The sequence below is a fragment of the Triturus cristatus genome, chromosome 3_1 (genome assembly GCF_964204655.1).
Source record: "Triturus cristatus chromosome 3_1, aTriCri1.1, whole genome shotgun sequence".
NCBI classification, from domain to species: domain Eukaryota; kingdom Metazoa; phylum Chordata; class Amphibia; order Caudata; family Salamandridae; genus Triturus; species Triturus cristatus.
In genome coordinates this window covers 908,327,248-908,346,182 of record NC_140583.1, presented here as the reverse complement: position 1 = coordinate 908,346,182, position 18,935 = coordinate 908,327,248, and the positions used below count along the sequence as shown (strand labels likewise).

At 44.0% G+C, this 18,935-nt stretch overlaps 1 protein-coding gene and 1 long non-coding RNA gene across 8 annotated transcripts in view; one reads left to right on the top strand and one right to left on the bottom strand.

Annotated features, from left to right (window-relative positions):
- Positions 1-18,935, bottom strand: part of SLC4A10 (solute carrier family 4 member 10) — a 951,410-nt gene that overhangs the window by 441,376 nt on the left and 491,099 nt on the right. For all 7 annotated transcript variants that reach the window (XM_085645437.1, XM_085645436.1, XM_085645442.1 and 4 more), the window contains exon 6: positions 11,997-12,185. In XM_085645437.1, the coding sequence (XP_085501563.1) occupies positions 11,997-12,185 (189 nt within the window). The remainder of the gene's footprint in view (positions 1-11,996; positions 12,186-18,935) is intronic.
- The window catches only part of LOC146861258 (uncharacterized), a 152,194-nt gene that overhangs the window by 95,383 nt on the left and 37,876 nt on the right, over positions 1-18,935 (top strand). The window contains exon 2 of the long non-coding RNA XR_014978932.1: positions 16,697-16,851. This is a non-coding gene — a long non-coding RNA (uncharacterized LOC146861258). The remainder of the gene's footprint in view (positions 1-16,696; positions 16,852-18,935) is intronic.

Sequence of the window (18,935 nt, the reverse complement as noted above, 5' to 3'; positions counted from 1 at the left end):
CCAATTTATGTTCAGAGATTGGTCAATAGTGATGGATCCTCTAATTTTTGGGAATGAGTTTCGACAGTGACTCTGCAAAGGAACCATCTGACATATTCAAGGAAGAAAAATTAATATTTATTTTTGAAAGCATAGGGATTATATTTTTGGAAATGCGTAAATAAAACTCAATTGTAAAACCATCTGGGTCAGGAGCTTTTTTGTAGGGACGTGTTTAAGGGCATTGAAAAATGTTCAATCTTCAGTCTATTCTCAAGATAGATCTATATTTCCAAGACTTTTTATAACTTGTAAAAGTAGGCAGCTATGGATTCCTATGAAGAGGAGTTTTCAGGAGAGCAAAGATTGTGAGGTTTGCAAAACAAAAAGCAATCTTGGAATTCCTGAAATGATTTTCACCTGAGTCCTTTGTAATAGATTTGACTACTGATATTTCTTTTTTAAACTTTAGGTCATGTGCTAGCAAGGACCCTGATCTATTTTGCCATTATAATAACTAGAGTTTACTTGGACATGGTGACCACGTGTTTTTGGTTGAGGATTTATTAAATTGTATTTTAGTTTCAATCAACTCATGAAGAATATCTTTGTTATTTCTGGAGGTATAATAAAAGTGTTCCAATGCTTTCATTTTATTTGATTTGTCTGATGATTTTTCCTACCTTTTCCTATTCAAGGAGATCTATTGGATTGTGTACCCCTTTGTTGTATTTAATTTAACCCCTTCGCTGCCAGGCCTTTTCCCCCTCCTGTGCCACGCCTTTTTTTGGCTATTTGGGGTAGTGCATTCTGAGGCCCCTGTAACTTTTTGACCACATAAGGTATCCACGCCAAATTTGCGTCCTTTTCTTACAACATCATGGGGATTCAAAAGGTACTCAGGGTTTGTGGATTCCCCTGGAGGGGTCACAGAAATGAGCCAAAATACAGCAAAAATTTGTTTTTTGGGGGATAAATGGGAAAAACGGGCTGCAAATGAAAGCATCTGGGTTTTTCCCTGCAAATGTTATCAAAAAAGTGTTTGTGGGGCTGAAATCACCATTGTCCCAGTTTTTAGGGGCTATCAGACTTTTGTCAGAAACCCAACATTTTTTACACAGTTTTGGCATTTTTCTGGGACATAGCCAATTTTGCTATTTTCTGTGCTTTCAACCTCCGTCCAGTTAATGGTAGAAATGGGTTCAAAAGCAATAATGGATCCTGGAAAGCTATACATTTTAGAGAAGTAGATAAAATTCTGAATTCAGCAAGGGTTCATTTGTGTAGATCCATCAAGGTTTCTTTATAGAAACGAACAGTTAAATATAGGATAAATTGAAAATTAGTTGAAAAAAACAGCCTTTTGTTTCAATGTTTTCACCTGTAACTTCTTCTAATTATGACAGCTCTTTGAAAGCAATATAACGTTACATCCGCTGGACATTACTGGTTGTGGGGATATATAGGACTTGTAGGTTCACCAAGAACCCGACGAACCCAGAGCCAAAAACTGAGCAGCAACTTGGAATGTTTTTTTATTATGTACCGGGTATATAGTAATTATTCTGTAAAAATGTGTACATGGAAAAATCGGTATTAAAGACACCTATGTATTTCTGAAATGGGAACAAAATATAGAGTTTAGAAACAGTAGATATTTGCACATTTCCGAAATTGGGAATACTCATACTAGCATGAGAATTATCAGTCATTTTTTAAAATGACTTCTTTTTTACACAATGTCTTTCATTTGGAAGGCAGAAATGCATCGAAAGTCAATAGGTAATAACAGTTCCTTTACAAATCTGAATTACCCTAAGTCTCCTGATAAAAATGGTACCTCACTTGTATGGGTAAGCATAGTGCCCACGACAGGAAATGTCTCAAAACCCAATGTGAACACACCAAATTTTCACAATGAAAAATTACCCTTTTTAAGCAAAGTGCCTAGGTGTAGTTTTTTAACCCTAGCTCTGCCGGCACCTAGGTAAACCTAGCAGACCTATACATTTTTTAAAACTAGACACCCAGGGGAATCCAGGATGTGGTGATTTGACTGCCTCCAGCTAGGTTCTGTTACCCAAAATCTCTTGCAAACCCAAAACATTGCCCAAAAAAACACATTTTCCGCACATTTCTGTGGTGGAAAGTTCTGGAATCTGCGTGGATCCACAAATTTCCACCCACCCCGCATTCCCCAAAGTCTTCCGAGAAAAATGGTACCTCACTTGTATGGGTAGGCATAGTGCTCACGACAGAAAATGGCTCAAAACCCAACGTGAACACACCACATTTTCACAATGAAAAATTACCCTTTTTTAGCAAAGTGCCTAGCTGTAGTTTTTTAACCCTAGCTCTGCCAGCACCTAGGGAAACCTAGCAAACCTATAAATTTTTTAAAACTAGACACCCAGAGGAATCCAGGATGGGGTGACTTGACTGCCTCCCGCTAGATTCTGTTACCCAAAATACCTTGCAAACCTAAAACATTGACAAAAAAAAAAACATTTTCCCCACATTTCTGTGGTGGAAAGTTCTGGAATCTACGTGGATCCACAAATTTCCACCCACCCAGAATTCCCCAGAGTCTTCCGAGAAAAATGGTACCTCACTTGTGTGGGTCGGCCTAGTGCCCACGACAGGAAACGGCGCAAAACATAACATGGACACACCTCCATTTCGCTGTAAAAAATGACCCTTTTTTGGCAAAGTGCCTAGCTGTAGTTTTTGAACCATAGCTCTGCCGGCACCTAGGGAAACCTAGCAAACCTATACATTTTTTTAAACCAGATACCTAGGGGAATCCAGGATAGGGTGACTTGACTGCCTCCAGCTAGGTTCTGTTACCCAAAATCCCTTGCAAACCTAAAAAACTGCCAAAAAAAACCACACTTTCCCCACATTTCTGTGGTGGAAAGTTCTGGAATCAATCAATCAATCAATCAATCAATCAATCAATCAGCTTTATTTCGACTTATTTGTCATAAAAGCAACATACATAGATATTAAAAACATGTACAATACAGTCCAGATTCCAGGCAATAAGTGTGGAGATCAATCACAATAAATTCTATCACAGCTATGCTAAAAACAATATAAATTAGTTAAAAGCCAGATAATATTTAAAAGGTTATTATAATATATTTAAGAAAGGGGAAGGAAATAAAATTCATGGTGTCTAACCGAGCAAGAAGGTTGTATAGCCAGCCTTTAAATATTATAGCTTACATCCTTTCTGATTCCTTATAAGATATACATTGAATAGGAATCTACTTAAGCTGAACACTATTGGTTGTGAAGTATTTGACTTAAGTGTACGTTCTGCCTCTTTGAAAAGCCTAAACCCCATGTTTTTACACAAGGGTTTAATCCATCGATCCCTTGGCTTTTTATAAACTGGGCAGAAAAACAGTACGTGAGCATCGTTTTCTTTTGCTTCTTGTGAGCAAAGGGTACACAATCCTCTATCATCTTCATTGCCCCTCCAACTATTAGTATTTGCAGAAATCTGCAGGACCCCATATCTGAATTGTAAATACAGTGTTTTGGCTAATGGTGGTCTTATCTCGTCCATAAATTGTTTGAATACAGGAGTATCCTTAATGGACAAGAATTTCTGCGTCAGTATACCTAGTGTGGAGCTAGAGGATACTTCATTCTTTACGTATACCCAAAAAGCAGATTTCAAAAGTTTTTTTGAGATTGGTAACATGTTCTGGGGGTTTTCCCAAAAATGGGAGAACCCAAGCTTTCTAAACCACTTGGAAATATGTTTTATCCAGGGAATATTTTTATATTCATCAATCCTAATTATTTCTAGCAGTCCATTCTTGTAGTCACTCAGCTCAGGGGTTGTCCATAGTCTAATCCAATAGAGTAGTGGCCTTAATGTGGCTTGATGGTCAGTCCTTTTAAGGTTAATATCCATGAACACTGGAGTTATCGGTGTTCTTAGTGGTATTTAAGTAGCCTGCGTATGAAGCTATTCTCTTCCTTCCTAAAAGTGTTGTTGCAGGAGTAACCCCAGACCTCGGCGCCGTATAGTGCTGCCGATTGGGCCTTTGCTTTGAATAATTCTAGTGCCGGCGTAATTGCTTTAGATTGACTACTGCCGTGCACCTTTAGGATGGGCATTAGATTTTGTTTCAAAGTTAATTTACTTTTTTCAAATTGCCCTTTCCAATGAGGCATACTATCCAGCATAATGCCCAGGTAATTAAAACTCTCCACATATTCCAATTTCTGATTATTTAAGGCCAAATTCTTTCTAAAGGATTTCTGAGGATTTATGGACATATATTTTGTTTTAGATGAGTTTACTTCTAACCCCTTCTCCACACAATAGTTGTTAAAAGTGTTTACTAGGTTTTGTAAGCCTTACGGGGTTTGCGAGATGAGGATTGTGTCATCAGCAAAAAGCAATGCGGTGATCACCTCGTCTCCTAATTTCGGGGAGTCATGTTTACAATCTTTTAGATAGTTAGGTATATTGTTGACATATAGAGAGAAGAGTGTGGGCGCCAGCACACACCCTTGGAGGACGCCCCGACCCACAGGGATATCCTTTGAAATTTCTCCTCCCTTGCCCCATCTAACTCTAGCATAATTTCCTGTGTGGAGTCTAATTTTTTCCTTAAGTAACTCACTGGGAACTGCCATATCTTTAAGGGTGGACCATAATAATTTACGGGGTACAAGGTCAAATGCAGCCCTTAGATCAATGAATGCTACATACAAACTTCCCTTTCTTATATTAATATATTTCCAGCAAATACACATGAATCTAAATACTTGATCCACCGTGCTGGTTTTCAACCTAAATCCTGCTTGGTATTTAGATAAAATCTGTGCCCCTTTTATCCACATTAAAAGTCTGTTTAAAATATGTCTGGCAAAAGTTTTTTGTAAAAGATCTATTAAACTTATAGGGCGGTAGTTGGCTGGATCATAACGATCCCCTTTCTTAAAAATTGTAACGATTTCAGCCCCTTTCCAAGATTCAGGAATTGGTGTCCCAGCCGCTATGGAATTACATAAGAAATTAATGTAGGGTCCCCAAATTCCTACATCATGCTTTAGCAAGTCACCGGGAATTTTATCGGGGCCTGGTGCTTGGTTCTGGAATCTGCGTGGATCCACAAATTTCCACCCACCCCGCATTCCCCAGAGTCTTCCTAGAAAAATGGTACCTCAGTTGCGTGGGTCAGCCTAGTGCCCGCGACAGTAAACGGCGCAAAACATGACATGGACACACCTCAATTTCGCTGTGAAAAATGACCCTTTTTTGGCAAAGTGCCTAGCTGTAGTTTTTTAACCATAGCTCTGCCGGTACCTAGGGAAACCTAGCAAACCTATACATTTTTTTAAACCAGACACCTAGGGGAATCCAGGATGGGGTGACTTGACTGCCTCCAGCTAGGTTCTGTTACCCAAAATCCCTTGCAAACCTAAAAAACTGCCAAAAAAAACCACACTTTCCCCACATTTCTGTGGTGGAAAGTTCTGGAATCTGCGTTGATCCACAAATTTCCACCCACCCCGCATTCCCCAGAGTCTTTCTAGAAAAATGGTACCTCACTTGTGTGGGTCGGCCTAGTGCCCGCGACAGGAAACGGCGCAAAACGTAACATGGACACACCTCAATTTCGCAGTGAAAAATGACCCTTTTTTGGCACAGTGCCTAGCTGTAGTTTTTGAACCATAGCTCTGCCGGCACCTAGGGAAACCTAGCAAACCTATACATTTTTGAAAACTAGACACCCAGGGGAATCCAGGATGGGGTGAATTGACTGCCTCGCACCAGGTTCTGTTACCCAGAATCCCTTGCAAACCTAATAAATTGCAAAAAAAACATATTTTCTCCACATTTCTGTGGTGGAAAGTTCTGGAATCTGCGTGGATCCACAAATTTCCAGCCACCCCGCATTTCCCAGAGTCTTCCTAGAAAAATGGTACCTCAGTTGTGTGGGTCAACCTAGTGCCCGCGACGGTAATCGGCGCAAAACATAACATGGACACACCTCAATTTCGCTGTGAAAAATGACCCTTTTTTGGCAAAGTGCCTAGCTGTAGTTTTTGAACAATAGCTCTGCCAGCACCTAGGGAAACCTAGCAAACCTATACATTTTTGAAAACTAGACACCCAGGGGAATCCAGGATGATGTGAATTGACTGCCTCCCACCAGGTTCTGTTACCCAGAATCCCTTGCAAACCTAAAAAATTGCCAAAAAAACATATTTTCTACACATTTCTGTGGTGGAAAGTTCTGGAATCTACGTGGATCCACAAATTTCCACCCACCCCGCATTCCCCAGAGTCTTCCTAGAAAAATGGTACCTCAGTTGCATGGGTCAGCCTAGTGCCCGCGACAGTAAACGGCGCAAAACATAACATGGACACACCTCAATTTCGCTGTGAAAAATGACCCTTTTTTGGCAAAGTGCCTAGCTGTAGTTTTTTAACCATAGCTCTGCCGGCACCTAGGGAAACCTAGCAAACCTATAAAATTTTTTAAACCAGACACCTAGGGGAATCCAGGATGGGGTGACTTGACTGCCTCCAGCTAGGTTCTGTTACCCAAAATCCCTTGCAAACCTAAAAAACTGCCAAAAAAACACATTTTCCCCACATTTCTGTGGTGGAAAGTTCTGGAATCTGCGTGGATCCACAAATTTCCACCCACCCCGCATTTCCCAGAGTCTTCCTAGAAAAATGGTACCTCAGTTGTGTGGGTCAACCTAGTGCCCGCGACAGTAAACGGCGCAAAACATAACATGGACACACCTCAATTTCGCTGTGAAAAATGACCCTTTTTTGGCAAAGTGCCTAGCTGTAGTTTTGGAACCATAGCTCTGCCGGCACCTAGGGAAACCTAGCAAACCTATACATTTTTTTAAACCAGACACCTAGGGGAATCCAGGATGGGGTGACTTGACTGCCTCCAGCTAGGTTCTGTTACCCAAAATCCCTTGCAAACCTAAAAAACTGCCAAAAAAACCACATTTTCCCCACATTTCTGTGGTGGAAAGTTCTGGAATCTGCGTGGATCCACAAATTTCCACCCTCCCCGCATTCCCCAAAGTCTTCCGAGAAAAATGGTTCCTCACTTGTGTGGGTCGGCCTAGTGCCCGCGACAGGAAACGGCGCAAAACACAACGTGGACACACCTCAATTTCGCTGTGAAAAATGACCCTTTTTTGGTCAAAGTGCCTAGCTGTAGTTTTTTAACCATAGCTCTGCCGGCACCTAGGGAAACCTAGCAAACCTATACATTTTTTAAAACTAGACACCCAGGGAAATCCAGGATTGGGTGACTTGACTGCCTTCCACCAGGTTATGTTACCCAGAATCCCTTTCAAACCTAAAACATTGCCAAAACCCCACTTTCCCCCCACATTTCTGTTGTGGAAAGTTCTGGAATCTGCATGGATCCACAAAATTCCACCCACCCTGCGTTCCCCAAAGTCTTTCAAGAAAAATGGTATCTCACTTGTGTGGGTCAGCCTAGTGCCCGCGACAGGAAACGGCACAAAACGTAACATGGACACACCTCAATTTCGCAGTGAAAAATGACCCTTTTTTGGCAAAGTGCCTAGCTGTAATTTTTGAACCATAGCTCTGCCAGCACCTAGGGAAACCTAGCAAACCTATACATTTTTGGAAACTAGACATCCAGCGGAATCCAGGATTGGGTGACTTGACTGCCTCCCACCAGGTTCTGTTACCCAGAATCCCTAGCAAACCTAACAAATTGCCAAAGAAAAAAAAACTTTCCCCATATTTCTGTCATGGAAAGTTCTGGAATCTGCGTGGATCCACAAATTTCCACCCACCCCGTGTTCCCCAAAGTCTTCAGAGAAAAATGGTACCTCACTTGTGTGGGTCGACCTAGTGCCCGCGACAGGAAACGGCGCAAAACGCATCGTGGACACACTTCAATTTCGCAGTGAACTTTTTTTGGCAAAGTGCCTAGTTGTAGTTTTTGAACCCTAGCTCTGCCGGCACCTAGGGAAACCTACCAAACCCACACATTTCTGAAAACTAGACATGCAGGGGATTCCAGGGAGGTATGGCTTGCGTGGATCCCCCAACGTTTCCTTACCCAGAATGCCCTGCAAACTTCAAAGTTAGCTGAAAAAATCACCTTTTTCACACATTTTTGTGTGGGAAAGTTGTGGCATCACCGGGCTGACACAAATTTCCTACCACCCAGCGTTCCCCCGGGTCTCCCGATAAAAATGGTGCCTCACTCATGTGGGAGGCCCAAGTACCCGCGACAGGCAAGGGCCCACGACGTAGTGAGGCGACATGAAAATTGCCTATCTCAAAATGACCTGGTTTTGCAAGGGGGGTCACTTGGTTTTTTGGCCCGGTGCTCGACGGCCACCTAGGGAAACCTACCAAACCCACACATTTATGAAAACTAGACACCCGGGGGATTCCAGGGAGGTATGGCTTGCGTGGATCCCCTAACGTTTGCTGACCCAGAATGCCCTGCAAACCTCAAAGTTAGCTGAAAAAAATCACCTTTTTCACAAATTTTTGTGTGGAAAAGTTGTGGCATCACCGGGCTGACACAAATTTCCTACCACCCAGCGTTCCCCCGGGTCTCCCGATAAAAACAGTGCCTCACTCGTGTGGGAGGCCCAAGTATCCGCGACAGGCAGGGGCCCAAAACGTATTGAGGCGACATCAAAATTGCCTACCTCAAAACGACCTGGTTTTGCAAGGGGGGTCACCTGGGTTTTTGGCCCGGTGCTCAGCGGCCACCTAGGGAAACCTACCAAACCCACACATGTCTGAAAACTAGACAACCGGGGGATTCCAGGGAGGTATGGCTTGCATGGATCCCCTAACGTTTCCTTACCCAGAATGCCCTGCAAACCTCAAATTTAGCTGAAAAAATCTAATTTTTCACACATTTTTGTGTGGGAAAGTTGTGGCATCACCCGGCTGACACAAATTTCCTACCACCCAGCGTTCCCCCAGGTCTCCCGATAAAAACAGTACCTCACTCGTGTGGGAGGCCTAAGAATGGATTCTAGGTAACAGAACCTGGTGAGAGCCAGTCAAGTCACCCCATCCTGGATTCCCCTCGGTGTCTAGTTTTAAAAAATGTACAGGTTTGCTAGGTTTCCCTACGTGCCAACTGTGCTAGGGCCCAAAATCCACAAGTAGGTACATTGCTAAAAAAAAGTCGGAGCCCAGTGGGCTTTCTGCCGCCCTGGGGGGGAATCGGGGAAGGGGGTTTCATCCCGATATGCCCCTAAAGGGGCAAAAAGACTGTGGCTATTTTTTGTGGGGGTGGGGCATTGGTATGACCGTTTTGGGCAGCCCCCAGCCCCACGCATAAAAAAGCCTGCGTACTCGCAGGCGCCTAGTGGGATTTCTGCCCCCATCAGGGGCCACTGCCACCATCTGCCCTCCCGGGGGGGCAGAAAGACTGGAATTTCTCTGCGGGTGGGTTGGGGGTATTGTCATGCCCATTTTGGGGAGCCCCTACCCCTACACTAATAAAACAAAAAAATCCATGGTTTCTAGTGGGCTTTCTGTGCCCCCCCAGAGGGGGCCAGATTGGGGGCTACAGCTCCCATCTGTCTCCTGGGGGGTAGAAAGACTGTCATTTTTGTGGGGGGGAGGGTGGGGGCATTGGCGTGCCCATTTCGGGCAGCCCACACCCTAAAAACAATTGCGCAAAAAAAATCCCTGGTGGATAGTCGGCTTTCTGCCCCTCTGGGGGGGCAGATTGGGGGCTGCTGCCCCCATCTGCCCCCTGGGGGGGCAGAAAGGCTGCAATGGTGGCAGGAGGGTGGGGGCATTTGGGTGGCCATTTTGGGCAGCCCCCACCCTAAAAGAAAATGCGCAAAAAAAATCCCTCACGTCAAGTGGGCTTTCTGCCCTCCCCCGGGAGCAGATTGGGTGCTACTGTCCCCATCTGCCCCCCGGGGGGGCAGAAAGGCTGTAATGGTGGTGGGGGTTGGCAGCATTGGCATGCTCATTTTGGGCAGCCCCCACCCTAAAACAAATTGTGCAAAATAAGATCCCTGGCATTTAGTGGGTTTTCTGCCCCCCCGGGGGGCAGATTGGGGGCTTCTGCCCCCCAGGGGTGGCAGAAAGGCTGTAATGGTGGCAGGGGTGGGGGCATTGGCATGCCCGTTTCGAGCAGCCTCCACCCTACAAAAAACTTCACTCCACCCAAAAAAAAATCCACCACCCTAAATAAAATTGCGCGAAAAAAATCAATGCCTCATCTGCCCCCCGGGGAGGCAGAAATACTGTAATGATTGGGAGGGTGGGGGAATGGGCATGCCCGTTTTGGGCAGCACCCACCCTTATTTTTAGCTTCTAAAAAAATCCCTGGTGTCTAGTGGGCTTTCCGCCCCCGAAGGGGCAGATTAGGGGCCAATACCCCATCTGCCCCGGGCAGAAAGGCTGTAATGGTGGCAGCCCCCACCCTAAAAAAACCTAAAAACAAATCCCTGGTGTTTAGTGGGCTTTCTGCCCCCCAAGGGGGCAGATTAGGGGCAGAAAGACTGTAATAATGGGGGGGGGTGGGGTGGGGGCATGGGCCTTCTCGTTTTGGGCAGCCCCCACCCCTATTTTTACTTTAAAAAAATTCCCTGGTGCCTAGTGGGCTTTTTGCCCTTCCGGGAGGGCAGATTGGGAGCTACTGCCCCCATCTGCCCCCCCGGGAAGGGGGCAAAAAGACTAAATGTTGCCAAAATAAACTGGGGGGAGCAAAGGCCCTTGCCCAAGAGGCCACTCCCCCCTCCCTGGTGTCTAGTGGGTGGATCCCTGCTTGGGGATCGCCTTCCTGTGGCGATCCCCAAGCAGGGATCCACTGGGGAGGGGTACCGTTGGAAAGGGGAGATTCTCCCCTTTCCAACAATACCTCGCCCGTCTTTCTACGTGCTCAGGGGGCTGAGATAGCCTCTTGGCTCATTTCAATTTCGGTTTCACTGAAATGACATCAGCGCGACGTGCGCGCCGATCGTCATTTCAGGGAAACCAGGGGGAGGGGGGCTCGGGAGCTGGGGAAGCTCTTCCCCAGCTCCCGAGGCTATTTTGGTTAAAAGGGATTCCCTCTGGTGCCCGCACCAGAGGAATTTCCCAGGGGATGCCTCATGGCGAGCTGGATTTGTCATGGGCACATGAGAACTGTGTGCCATGACGAGTCCAGCTCGTCATGGACATTCAAGGGGTTAAAAACATCTTTACCAAAGCTTTCACAGCTCACAATAAAGTTTTTATCAACTGTTACATTTCCATCTAGAGCTTTTATTATGGGTTGTTGGAATATCCAAGGCAGTCAAAACAGGAGCATGGTGAGATATCAGAATAGAGCTAATTTCAGAATTAAATAATTTCTGAACCATGGGGCATATTTATGAGAGCCCTGTGTCACTTTGTACTACGTAAAGTGGTACATGTGTGATGCAGGGTTCTCATAAGGACTTACTAAGCCAGACAAAACCACCCTGCATGGCTTTGAGTGGCCTCATAAATCATGATTAGGGAGACACAGCGCAAATCGCTGTGTCCCCTAACTCTGCGCCCGGGGGGCATTCTATGGGTGTTACATTGAGTTTTCCCATGCAACACCCATGGAATTTGACGCTTCCCTAGATTGACAAAGTGATGTAAACCTGGGGAAGCGTAAAATCTGTATGCCTCCTGAGGTGAGGTGTAACAATGAGAAATATATTTATTACTCCTCGTTTTTTCCTCTTTCCATGTGTGCTGCATTCTGGGTGTTTTTTGGAGGAACAAATTCAACCAGGTTTGAGCTCATTTACTTGTGCCTGGAGACACCAGTGATATTATGACATATGTAATATGGTATTGCAATACTTACCTGATCACTAGCAGGTAGCCACTCATAACTTGGGAGTTTAACATAGCCAATTATTATTATACAAGTCATCAATTATTATTATACAAGCCATTTTGCACTATTGACGAGAACTTGTGTCTTGCTCACAGATTTGTGTCACCAGATAATAAGGTATATGTTTACCATTTTTGTCCATGGAGTGAGGTTCAGACTGCTTTTTTCCAATATCAGCAAAAGAACGTACTATTGGAATTCGGTTGCTTAATTTTTTCTGATTTTGGTGGTGGTGCTGTTTCATTAATGCTTCATGTACTCTCTGACGAACGTCTTCATTGAGGTGCCCAGAGGTCACTTGCTGATCTAGAATCATGTCTGTTGAAAAACACAAACAATTGAAAAAACACACATGTTTCTGAATACATTTCTTCTATTGTTTGTCAAAACAACATCTGTTGAAGCGAGAAGAATGAAAACGCTAATGACGTCCAAACGGACTACAATCCCAAATCTATTTTGAGAAGCCCAGGAGACATAACAAACAGGCACATGTGCCAACATTTTCAGATGGAATAACAAGTTTAACAGTTTTCTTAAACTGAGCACAATGAGGAACAAAAAATAGAAAACATATAACTAAAACCTTTTCTTCCAGCCACAATGACAATATGCCGTATTCAAAATTTGGAGAGAAATATAAATCGTTTAATTTCCAGAGAAAACTCTATGGGGCATATTATCAAGCACGGCGTTAAAATTATCGCCGCTTTAGCGGCAGAAAACTGCCGCTAAAACGGCGATAATGGGCTTGATAATATGCCCGTGAGAATTCCCATAGAAGCCCATGTTGACACCAGAACATGGGCTTCTATGGAAATTCTCAAGGGCATATTATCAAGCCCATTATCGCTGCTTTAGCGGCAGTTTTCTGCCGCTAAAGCGACGATAATTTTAACTCCGTTTCTTGATAATATGCCCCTACATTACAGAATCATAATTCACCTAGGTTTCGGAATTACAGGTTATGCTTGTTAAGCAAATTACTCAAAATTATGTCATCACAGCAATCTATGTAATTAAAGTCCAAATTTAAGACACACAGGAACAATAGAATGTGAGCGACTGTTATTTGCATTGCTTTTGCTTTGTACACTTTTTTTGGGGTGAAATACATCTTTGCAGTAAACAACGTATGCAAGAATGCAATTTGTTCTAAAATTGCTGATATGCATTTTGCATAATGTATCATTTTACGTAATTTTGCAGAAATGTTGTGTATTTACATGAAAGCAAATTTATATGAATTTCATAAAGCTCTGTTCTAAATGGGGTTTGAATCCACCGGCTGAGTATCCGTTACAAAATTATCCCCATCGTGGAGGATATTTGGCCGTGGATTCTATTCCATGGAGTACCCTACAGATATTAGATGATTTTCATTCCTCTTAATATTCTAAGAGGCCTTTTCACAAAGTACTTGGGAGTGCTTCCAGTTGCACTCTTGTACTACTCTTTCACAGGCCTTTACATGCCTTTGGGAGCTGGCCCCAAAATATCTAAAATGGGAATATAATGGAAATAGTGGGGAGATAAACATGCACCAATCTGTTGCTGGTTTTCGAAGGCATATAAGAGTATGTAAATAAGTACTCCTGTTGTACTACACCCTCAAAAATGCTTTTGTGAAACGTGCCCATAATAAGGCCCAACGGCTTTATGAAAAAGCTAGTAAATCGGACACAAATATCTCATGGTATCAACCATCATTGAATGGTTTCTTTTACATACATGCCCTAAAGGTTTTACATCCCATCAGTGCCAATTGCATTGGGCAAATGGACAAATGTATTTGTTGCATATAGGTTTGAAGGGAAGCCTTTATTGTGAGCAACTGGATCAGAATCCGGTTGTTCGCTGTAGTGACTTCACAGCAATAGTAAACCAAAGCAGTTAACTGCTGTTGTGACATCACTAGGAAAGGCGCTCGCTTCCTCTTTGTTGTGCTGGGCACCCAGGTTTCCAGAGCTCCTAGTGCAGCAGTGGAATAGTGGTTGGCAATCTTTTGCATCTTCTCCCACAGGCCCAGGTTCTCTACAAGCACAAAGAAAACAGGAGAACCTGGGCAGCTCTGTTCCTGCTCCAACCACCTTTTTCCCTATCAGAGTGGGTCTCTACAGTCCCACACTGGCGGGAGAAATTAACCCATAATCACAGGAGGCTTTTAGAGACCCCTGTGAGAGCTTGCTGTTGGCTCTCCACTCTCAGTATGATAACATCAGAGAGTGCAGCTTAGGGATAGGAGGTTGTGGGCTGACACAGAATGTGGTGGAGGTGGGAGAATGGCAGGGCACCAGGTCCTGTTTTTAGGTCTCGCCTGACCCAGCGCATGCGCTGGTCTGGCGAGACTTATTGAGAGGGCTCCAAAAAGTGCTACCAGGCCAGCCTAGAGCTACAGTGCATGTGCACGGGCGCGCGCGCCGCGCTTGACAGCGATTACTTTCAATTTCGCGGACACACGGCCGCTTTGATGTTTGATTGCGATCACTTTCGTGGCCGCACGGCCGCTCGGCTTAGCCAATAGGTCTCGCTTTTGGGACCTATAAGTATTTAGTTATGCAACTGTTGCATGGCTAAGCACTTATAAGGTCCCAACGGTGAGACCTATTAGCTATGCCAATGCTTGTTCAGTTTGGGGTGAATGCTTTTGCAGAGGGTGGTGGTGGGTGGAAGGTGGACAGGTATTTTCTTTTAATATTTGGAGATTTGTGAGAGGTAGATATAGTTAGAGGGTCGCTTGGCCAGAATATTTCTTTAACATGTTTTGAATGTTTATTTCCTCTCCCCCATTACTTCTTTACCCCTGTATACATGCAGAAGTAGAGATTTGAGAGGCATATGCAAAATATAATTACAAGTGGTTAAAATGTGAATAACAGTAATGTTTTTCACCTCGTGGTTCTGAATGACATCATAGACAACTCGAACTTTGCTCTTATCGTCTATTTGATATCACTCAAAAAAGCTCAGTGAAAAACATCAGCTGTTCACAGTTACACATCTATAATTCTATATATTGTGAATTAATTTTGAAATTGATGCTCATACAATTAAATTGGGTCACTGCTGCCCGGATTCAACTGGCCACTGACTTACTAAAGGCCTGTACATGGAATTTCGGAAAAAGAGTTTTTATTAACAATTATATCCTCTTCTTAAGATAGGCCTGCAGCTTGCAACAAGTACAACTCACTTATGGGGGTACTGGCAAATAAATATGGGGCGTATATAAACACAATTAAAAAAGAGACATTAGTGTGTGAGTGTGCTGAACATGTGTTGAGAGTAGGAATATTTGACAAAAATTCCTCCTAGATTTGTTTCCAACACTCTTGGGCCACATTGCATAAATATGCGTCGATGCAAGGATATTTTGCACCACCATTTGTACACTTGGATCCAAATTAAGATGTCACAGTTAGCAGAATAACGATGTACTGGGATGTGGCCCACAGTAATCACCAATGGCGGAGGTTAATTCAAGCATTCCATCCATCACTTCTTGTATACTTCAATGTGTTGCCCCAGGTGGGATGGGTATGCCCAGATGTAGGTCTGTGCACCCTGTGTCACTGGCACCAAGCTATACCGAGCATGTGAGCCCTAATCAGGGTGAAACCAGTCCTAGGTTGCTTGTGTTCCGTTTCATGGAGGACCTGGCCTGGCGGTTCGAATCTACCCTGATTCATGGGTCCAATTAGCAATCTCTCTAGCTTATACTCAGGAACAGCTCTTACTGGTAGGGTTGAGAGTAGTGTTCAGAAGAAAAATTTCAACTTCATCTGCTGCATTTTGGTGGTTTCTCAAATTCTTTCGTTTTGCAGTAAAGACTTCACATCACATCGTAGGTTTAGACACGTCCTATTGGTGTAGGGACCAGGATGAGGAAAACAGACAGAGATAGAGCTCTGATTACTTACTGGCAATCTGCATTACTCTTAGTTATAGTTTTCCTCATTACAGTCTTTAATTTCCGCCTGTCCTCTCTTCTTTTTTAGCCTAGCCTTTAGTCTAGTCAACCACCGTTTCTCTTAAACTGGAGAAAATGACAGGAAGTGAGATCAGTCGACCCCCTTTTAAGCTGTCCAATCAGGAGGCTTAGATCTTGGGACATGCAAGTCCAGATTTGCAGTAAAAGAAAATGAGAAGGGTACGGAGGTATTAGATAGGAACTTCGGTCTGTGTGACGAGCACAGCTCATGATTTACGAATTGTGACGAGGAAGATTAGAACTCACAGGAATGGAGATTACCAGCAAGTAATCCAAGTATTACCCCCTCTATCACCTCTGAAAGCCCACATGCACATTACTGGCTGTCCTTGTCTATCGCAGACCAAACTCTTCAGTTCATATCCTTTGCCTCACACAACAAAATTAATTAAACTCACTTCTGCAATCCATAAAAATCACAGCTTCTCATTTCATTGCATCACAAACACAGAATGACGGAAATAGTGTTTAAGAAGGTGAGGTGGGTTGAGTAACTCAAAGAAGGCTGAGGATTAACTAGAGATTGCTTAACAGTTAATGAAGCAAGCTGAACAGTGAACGAAGCATGGATTATCCATGATAGAGTCAGATTTATCAATAAATGAGTTACAGACAAGCTTGTCAGTGTGAGGCCTAGTGCCAAACATAACACAGGGTCCTCTGGACGCTTCTTCCATTTTGGCCATGTGCAATAAGGAGTATCTGTTTCTAAATGTTAAAATTATATACCTAAAAAACGATAAAATATAGGATCTAGTCATCTGGCCACAGAAACTGCCTCATTAATGAACATGGAGGGCTTTCTTGTAAATTAAAAAACTATATATACATTTTGCAGATGGAGTGCCGGGCCCTGGAAAGTGTGGAGCCTGAAGCATAATGTCCTCTGAGGCCCCCATTGTGACTGCCCTGTGTAAAGAGAGAAGAATGACTTCTAGATGAAACACAGCGTGGTTGCTGCATCTCTACCACATCTCTACAAAAATCTGATTGGTAGGTGTGTGGCTTTGTTCTGGAGGACCGTGTTCCTAAACCGACTACAGGAAGCTGGGAAATTGGCGCGCAGCTCTTATGGTCACTGAAGTTGAGTTTGGCCTTCTTTAACACGATAACAGTAAACAACGCCTCCCAGCTGTGTTTGTCTTTGCATTGTTTCATTTGAGAATACCTATAGTTTGACATATTGGCGTATGCCATGAACCCTTTCAGGGCATTGAAAAACACGAAAACCCACCACCCAGATGCTTACCTTTCCTTTCAACATATATATTGTTCCCTGTTTTTCTCCTAAAATAATGTTTCCTACTTCACAAGCTTGAAAAATGCTGCTTCAGTCATATCTTTTTTTCTTTCTTCTCATTTGCTTTGAGGGGCGAAATGACAACCCTCCTTCGCATCACAAGCCAGGAGCAGATGCACATTAATCTGTCTTTCCAAATGCTGTCTATTAAAATACATTTTGCACCAATTTATATAAAACTGCAATAAGAAACTGGTTATTGATGAGTGCAGAGACTGTGATGTCACCAAATCTGCCACATTTTCAAACATGGACCATGAATGATTCAGTACTTTCAAGAGGGTGGTAAACCATTTGCAAAACGGAAGGGGTCCCCAGGGGACCCCGTCCCCTTTGTGAATCAGTGGGCAAACATTTTTTAAGGGCAGGCAGTGGTCCCAGGGACCACTACCTGCCCTTAAAATAGGAAGAAAAAAAACGTTTTATTTCTTTTCTTTTTTTAAATGCAGCCCGTTTTCCTTTAAGGAAAACGGGCTGCATTTAAAAACAACTGCTTTATTAACAAAGCAGTCCCAGAAATGGTGGCCTGCTGACCCCAGCAGGCCACCATTCCTGGGAGGGCCAGCCATTCCCAATGGGGTCACAAATTGCGACAGCCTCATTAATATGCATGAGGCATGCAGTTTGTGATCCCATTGGGAATCGCAAACAGAGTCTCTGAGACTGTTGTACATTGATGTTTGCGACTTGCAAATTGCGACTCTCAATTTAATGCAATTTGGGAGTTGCAAACATCAATGGTCATACATCTGGCCCTAAATCTAGAGCACTTGTTTGATTGCTAATATGCCTTATTGCCTTTTACCCTTTCTGCATTTCCTTCACAATTCATACTTTCTATCCCTTGGATGATACCGGAATCAGCATTTCCTAAATTAACATAAATATCACTGATACCAACTTATGCTAATTTGTGCTATGGAATATCCAAGTTGTATCTCATCCAGCAAATGTTTTACCTAAAATGCAGAAGAGATCACAGGTGAGTTGCCATCCACAGCGTCTTGATCTCACCACAGGATCCTGCAGTACGGCCATTCTCCCCGTGCCATCATAGGGCCTGGGGACCCTCTTCCACGGGGCCATGTGGTATTTCCAAGGGGAGGTGAGCTACGTGCCCCTCTACCTTGGCCTTATTAGGCCCTGAGGACCCCATACCCTGAACAAAAAACAATTAAAAAAGGGGAAGTGGGCCATGCGGAAACGCTCCCTGAGCCTTATTAGGCCCTGGGGACACCATCTACGGGGTCACAACATAATTAAGGGGAGGGGGCATGCAGCTCCCCTCCTCGAGCCTTAAAAAGGCCTGGGGACCCCACCCCTGAGGCCAAATAATAAGGGGAGGGTGCATGTGTCCCCCACTCCCTGAACCTTAATAGGTTCCAAGTGCCACATCCCCTTGGGAAAAATATGCTAAAAAAGTGGAGGGGGCTAAACCGCCCCCTACTCGAACCTTAACAGGCCCCAGGGACTGCAACCCGGGGGCCTGTTAAGGGGCCGCATGTCATCCCTTGGGGCCTGCATTATTATAATTGGGTGCCCCGGTGCCTATCGTCGACACACACCAACAACCATGCAAAATGTTTTGCACAGTACTGGCACATGACTACCTTCACTTTCCAATTTCACCTTTCTTCTCAGGGTGTTTATCCCATGTCCAGGAGCAGGCTAAGGGTAACTTCCCCTGGTTTGGGTCTGGTAAGAAACTATGACCCGAACCCCTGCCATTTTCTCCTCTTCTTAATATTTTTCATGCCCCTGTCCCTCCATGTCCCTC